Below are 6899 nucleotides of genomic sequence, written 5' to 3' on the forward strand. Positions count from 1 at the left end.
AGCAGCAGACAGGCATCTGGGCAGGTGCTGGAACATCTGTTCAGAAAAGAGGGCAGTGTGTCCTGTGTTTGGCAGCACGGTCTGCACCTTGCAGAGACCTGGAAGGCTGGACTGTCCATCGGCGAGCTGAGATGGTGGGGCTGGTCCCAGAAAGGTCCCAAACAGAGTGGAACTCAAACCCAGCCAGAGTAGATGGCTGCAGGCACCCACCCCACGCGGTGGGTAGCATAGTCTCTTCCTGGCTGTGTTCCCTGAACTGCCAGGTGGAGTAGGGTGTGAAGTCTGGCAAATACATGGTGACCTCCCCCTCCACTACTGAAGCTCAGGAGGCCTCAACTCATCATAGAGAAAATCCTTTAATTTGTCTGCCTCTGCCCCGGCCCCCTCCCCAGAGCAGTCCTGGCACCACTGCTCAGGCTGGCTGCCCTTGCTTTCCCCAGGATGCTGAGGACACCTTGACCTTGTCCACGTCCCAGTCTATCTGCCTCTCTGATGGGGCCACCACAAGATCTAGTGCCCCCTGGTGCCATCGGGCAAGGCAGGCAAGAGACGCCAGGGGCAGGTGGCTGTGAGCAAGGCTGCAGGGCCGTGGTGCATGCAGCCGATGGTGCAGCTTCAGGTGAACGTGCTGGGTGAAGCGACTTAGGCAGACACTGCACTGGAAGGGCCGGGCCCCTGAGTGCAGGCGCAGGTGAGTCTTGAGGTTGCTGGAGCTGCTGAAGCCTTTGTGGCACATCTGATGGGAATGGGCACTGGCGTCAGCTCTACCCACCTGGTTGACCCAGGATCTCTGCTCCCCCTCCCCATCTTGAAAATACCCCCCTACCACCTCCCTGTAATGCAGGCCTGGAAGCTTTCCCCCCGTGATTCCTCCCTGGGACCCACAGTGTCTGGCAGATTGTAGCCAGTCAGACTGGGTTAGTATCTGGGTTCTTTTACTCCCTGCATGACCCTGTATAGGTGACTTCCCCTCTCTGATCTTTGCTCTCCTTATTGGTAACATGAGAGTATTAATACCTAACCTCATAGGTATGGTGGACTGAATGAGATAATCACATAGAACCCTTATGCGTGGGGCTGCAGCTTCAGTGGACGTAATTAACATTTCCTGGGAGCTGCTACATGCCAGGAACTGGTCTCGTGTACTAGTCTTCTCCAGGACTCTGGAGAAGCAGGACTAAGCACTACTCCTATATTACAATGAAAACGCAGAGGCTCAGAGAAGTGAAGCCACTAGCCAAAGCTCACACAGCAAGTTGGAGGCAGAGCTAGGATTTGAACCCAGGTAGCCCGGACTATAACCACTATGCTGCTTTCATTTCTGCCTCTTTAAAACAGGGAAAGAGTCCGGGCCCTTCTGACCTCCCAAGGGACATGGTGAGGCTCAAAGAGGGAGGGAACTAACATTGAGCTGATGTTATAAGTAGTGTTTATATACTTTGCACACACTATAGCATTAACTCCTCCAACTATGCTGGGAAGTAGGCAATGGGTATCCCCAGGACCCCTAACTTCGTTCTTCTCTCCCCACAGACATACATCTCTTTTCTCCTCTCCAGGCCCAGGGGGTGACCTCCAATATCACGTCCTGGCCCTTCCCTTCCACCTCCCTCTTCCCCCGAGTCATTGCCTCCTGTCCTGTCTCCACTTGCTCAGGATGGTTGGGGAATGGAGGCCATGGGTGCCACCCCCCAGGGGCCTAGAATTCTTCCGCAGCCTGCAGGAGTACAGGGGAGGGGGAGGATGGTCTCACCGGGCACTTGTGGGGCCGCTCCCCAGTATGCACCAGGTGGTGCTTCTGCAGGTGGGCCAGCTGGGTGAAACTCTTCTGGCACAGGGCACACTGGAACGGGCGCTCCCCGCTGTGCACACGCAGATGGACCTGAGCCAGGTGTGGGAGAAATGCTGCCAACTGCCCAGAGCCCTCCAGCAGGGCCGGGGATCCTCTTCAAATCTCTACCCTCATCCCCATAGGGCCCCCTTTTGGCATCAAGGCCTCTCAATCCCCCTGCAGCTGTATCACCTCCCTGAAGGCCAATCTACCATTCCCCAGGATCCCCTCTCTCTCTCTGCTGCCCTGCAAGAGGGGAGATGGCTGTGGTCAGCAGGCCAGGTGAGGGGTACCCCGTGTGTGTGTGTGTGTGTGTGTGTATCTTGTGCAGTGCTTCTCGAAGTATGGTCCACAGACCCGCAGCATCAGCATCACCTGGGAGGGTGTTAGAAATGCAGATTCTCAGGCCCCACCCCAGACCAGCTGAATTAAAATCTCTGGGGCTGAGCCTAGGAATATGCATGTTTACTAGCTCTCCAGGTGGTTTGAGGCTCGTTAAAGTTTAAGAATTCATGCCCTAGAGGGTGCAGAAGGGCTGTTCCCCAATAACCGTAACTTTTCCTCAACTTCAGCAGGTACCAGCTCCCCCCAGCTTCCAGCCTTTGCTGATACACAGAGATGTGCCCATGGTTGCCCCCTGCTGGACGATGCCTATAATGATGCTTAACAGCACAGTGCTGATGTGCAGGATCCTACATGAAAAAGGCTGGTTGTCAGGTCTGTGGTCTAGACTCACTAAAATCTACCTGTTCCCCCACCTGAACTTCAAATGAGTAGACAAGAGGAGGCTTAACTGGGAATCAGAGAGGATGGTTGTTCAAGAAAGGACTTTGCCCTAGATGTTGAGAGACTGAGATCAAGACCTGACTGCACCATTAAATCAAGGTAACCTTGGGCAAATCTTTTCTCAGTTTCCCTATTTTTAACTTAAATGAGAGGATCTCATAGACAGTCTTTTAGTGTGGAGAGGACTCGTCTCTACGGTTGTGAAACTGAGGGGCCAAATGAACCAGCCAAGGTCATAGGCCCTAGAGGTTGCCCAGGCGTTCCTTCTGGCTGTAAGGTCCTTGATTCCAGAAGCAGGATGGGAGTAGGGGGGTCATCGAAGGATGCCGAGGGGAGCCATGGAGCCCAGAGGCAGATACCTTGAGGTTGGAGAGCTGCCCAAAGCTCTTGCTGCACAGGTTGCACTCGTACAGGATCTTGCCATTCTCTTTCTTCAGCGGATAAGGCAACGCCGAAGAGCCCACCTGGGAACCCGGCAGGGCCGACTTTGCTGGAACCGCCCAGCCAGCATGCTCCAGCCCTGTGGAGTCGGTCCTGGCAGCTGCAGACCCTGGATTCCAGGTCTGGGAGGGTTGGATTTGGCCAGAGGCTTGAGAGGCCCCTGGGTAGAGGTACAGGGTCTCCCACTGGGTGCTGGAGTGCCCGGCCTCATAGACATTCATCAGCAAGCTGGGCACAGCCATGGTGGTGTAGGAGGTGTTCTGGGGCAGCATGAAGAGGGGGGGACACTGCACAGAAGGTAGGCCCCCACAGGTGACCAGGTAAGGTGAGGGCAGGAGAAGTGGGTATGCAGGATAGAACGGGTGGAGGTGGGATGGGAGTTCTTTGGAAATGGGGGTGGGTGGGGGCCAGGAGCAGAAAGCCAAGGGGCTGGGGCTCTTTTTTTCTTGCCAAGGGTTTGGGAAAGAGCTGTTGTGAGGAGAGAAGGGTGGGCCGGGGGACCCCTCGCCAGCTATTTCCAGCTGGCTTCCCATCTTGTCCCTGCTCAGAGGGTACTTGGCTGTGAGTTTCTCGCCATTGGAGGAGCCGGCAGGCCGCCTTGGTGGCTGGTGCCCTGAGCAGGAAAGGGAAGACGGTCAGGGCCACACAGACTCGGGTAAAGTTCTGCTCTGCATCAACCTGCCTGGCTCAGAGCTGAGAGAGGGCTCTAGCCTGCACGGCATCTCCCCTCTCTGGGCTTTCCTGGTCTGCAATTGCCCTTGCCAATAAAAGAGGCTAGAATTTGTGCAGCGCATAATTAATTTCAGAGAGTGAAAGCGATCGATTCAAGAAACCTATTAGATGTACAGGTGGAGAAGTCAAGTGGGCAGTTGGGTGAAATGGTTTGGAGATTAACAGAGCAGCCTGAGCTGGAGACATAAATCTGGGTGCCATGGGCCCAAATGAGATCCCATAAAAGGTGGTCCTAGATCTGCTGTGTCCAAAATGGTAGCCACCAGACACATTTAAATTGATTAAAATAAGTACAGTAAAAACTTCAGTTCCTCACTTGCATTAGCCACACTTAAAAGGCTCAGTAGGTATGGTATCAGACAGCACAAGTACAGAGCATTTCCATTATTGCAGGAAGTTCTATCAAACTGCTACTCCAGATAAAGAGAGCAGGAGAGGAGGGGGGGAAAGAAGAGAGAGGAGAGGAGAGGGGGAAAGAAGAGAGAGGAGAGGAGAAGAGAGGAGATGGGAACAGGGGAGGAGAGGGGAGGGGAGGGATGAGGCGGCAGCTCTGGACTGAGTTCCTGAGCAGGGGAAGACTTAGGAGGTAAGTAATGGAGAGCAAGCAAGGGAGACGGAGGTGCAACAGCCAGTGAGGTAAGAGTTAAACTGGGAGTGATATAAAGTAAAATACTAAATAAGTATAAAGATTAAAAAGTAGATTGTCTGCTTGGATCCTCATTTATTCACTCAACCAGCTTTACTGAGCTGCTTTACTCTGTGCTGGGGAAATAAAGGACACAGCAGCATGGTCCCTGCCCCCCAGATCGAGTTGCATAAGGAAATGGGGGTATCGTAAGCAATAAACGTAGAACATAGGTTAGTGAGATTGTACTTTTGTGGAAGAAGAAACTGGCCTCCGTGATGTCATAGAGCCAGAAAGGGCAGAACCAGGACTCCACCCCCGACTCCCTGACTCCCAGTCAGGGCTCCTGTCTTATAAAATAGGCCCCTCTAGCTCAAACATTCTAGGCAGACAACGCCACTCTCAACCCGCCGGGAATAGCTACGCCTACACCAGATCCCATACCCGTGCCTGAGAAAACCACTGCCCACCTCCTCTGCTCACCACCTGAGAGCCCCTCGCACCCCCAGGCAGAGCTCCAGCTCAAAATGTGGCAGTAACGCGTGCTTGAGGCTCTGTCCTCACGAGTGACACTGGATCCGCAATGTCTCTCATCCCCAGGCCTAACAGTGCTTCCCACCTCCAGCCTCCACCAAGGTGCAGCCCCGTGCCCCGGGCTTACTTGTGCTCAAGGCATCCTCTCTGAGACCCTGCGGGGCTGTGCCCGGGGGTGCCGACTGCAGGGTGCACAGGTATACGTCCAGGCCCTGAGGGCAGGCTGGCAGGGAAGACCTGGCCAGTGCCAGTGGCAAGGGGCACAGCCAGCTGGCACAGGACGGGCCACGGGCATCCACTGTGTCTGGAAGTGGCCTGAAGGCTGGGAAGACCTGGAGGGCAGGGGGAAGGGGCTTGGGGGCTAGGGACTGGGAGTCCCCTGGGATAGTCCCTTGAGATGGTTCCACCCCTAGTTTGGTTTCCAAAGGGGGAGGAGAAGCTAAGACCACCCCGCAACATACACCCGCCTCCACCATGTCTGTCACTCAAATGGCTTCCCCTGCCCTCATCCGCGTTCCCAAGGGACTTACACATCCACCCCCCCAGGATTACCCTCCCCCTGCCCCAGAACCCCTCACTCAGCCCTGTTCTTCCTCCTACCCTTCCTTCCTGACCACCCTCAGACTATGTACTTGAATGGAGCCAAGGTGAACTTAGAGAAAATCCTCATCAAAGACTGTGTACCCCACAGGAGGGCCCTGAGCCTCCTCCCTCTAAGGCCCAGGTCACGGTCACACAGCCAAGCTTCCTGCATGGCCCTGTCCCTTCTCATGCCTCACAGGAGAGTCGGGCCCCTGGGGCACGGGAGAGGGTCTCTGGCACTTCCAAGGGCCCATTCCCATGATGTGCCGGGGTAGGGGTGCTCAGGACCAGGGGAATCTAGGTCCCTTCAGATTTTCCCCCTACTTCTTCCTAACATTCCCTCCTTCCAGAAGCAACCTGGCCTCAAAATTGGGGAAGGGACCGCATCTTACCTGATCGCCTTGGCAGAGCTGGAAGTCCGAGTAGGGGGACAGGGAGCCTCCTGTGCTCCCCAGGGGCTTAGTCTTGTGGCAACAACCCGACTCTGGAGCGGGTTCCCCCTTCATGCCCCCACTACCTGCTGGGAAGACAGGTCAGTCACAGGTGAGCAGTGAAGGTCCTCCAAATAACAGCCTGTCTTCAAGGGCTGGCTCTCCCAGGACACCACTGTGCGACCTTGAGTCAGTCACTGCCCCTCCTGGCCTCAGCTTCCCTATCTGCAAACTGGGAGGGTTGGACTGGCTGATGTGAAAGGACTCTCTCAGCGATGACATCAAAGCCAATGATGCTTTCCTGGTCTGGGCAAGAAGAGGATTGAATGGAGACTGGCCAATCAGAGGCAAAGAGCAGAGCTGGCCTGATCCCCATCCCTGGGGAAGGGAGGAGAGAGGAAGGTCCTCATGGAGGTACTTCCAGGTGAGCTCAGAGATCTGAGGAAACATTCCAGACCTCCTCAGGGCCACAGGGAATTGAGAAGCTAGTCCAAGACTCTACCAACCACAGGCTCCTCACTGAGGGGCGCCCCTGCCCCCCAGCTCATCCACACAGCTTTTCTGGGCCACTGAGGAAGCCCCAGTGTCCTGCCACCCAGACTTCCCGGGCTCAGCTTCCTCAGCAGGGGCGGTCTGAGTGAGCGGACCCAGAGTCCCCCGGTCCTGACTGGCCTGACAGGAGGCTGCCCTGTGCCAGCTGTCTGCTCGGCTAGCGCCTCACTTCTCTGCTGCTTTCACTGAGGGCCGCACAGCCCAGGGACCACGCAGCTTGGCAAGTGTCCCGAGGCCCTTCCCCTTCCCCCCCCATAACCCTCCTTAACCCCCGGTGCCCCTCAGAGCCTGGCACCCTCGCGCGGGTGTCTCATTCCTCCAAAACCCGGTCTCCTCTCCCTCTTCCCTGACTCCTCCTGACCTGCCCCAGGTCTCAGAACACCCC

General features: G+C 55.9%; 1 protein-coding gene across 1 annotated transcript; it reads right to left on the bottom strand.

The window, feature by feature from the left end:
• Window positions 1-356: 356 nt before the first annotated feature.
• Window positions 357-6037, bottom strand: ZNF683 (zinc finger protein 683). Its single transcript, XM_060118626.1, is given in 6 exon segments — window positions 357-439; window positions 442-736; window positions 1754-1882; window positions 2977-3671; window positions 5077-5281; window positions 5924-6037. Coding segments are annotated over 6 exon segments (1521 nt in total).
• Window positions 6038-6899: the final 862 nt, after the last annotated feature.

The sequence above is a fragment of the Mesoplodon densirostris genome, chromosome 2 (assembly GCF_025265405.1).
Source record: "Mesoplodon densirostris isolate mMesDen1 chromosome 2, mMesDen1 primary haplotype, whole genome shotgun sequence".
Lineage (NCBI taxonomy): Eukaryota > Metazoa > Chordata > Mammalia > Artiodactyla > Ziphiidae > Mesoplodon > Mesoplodon densirostris.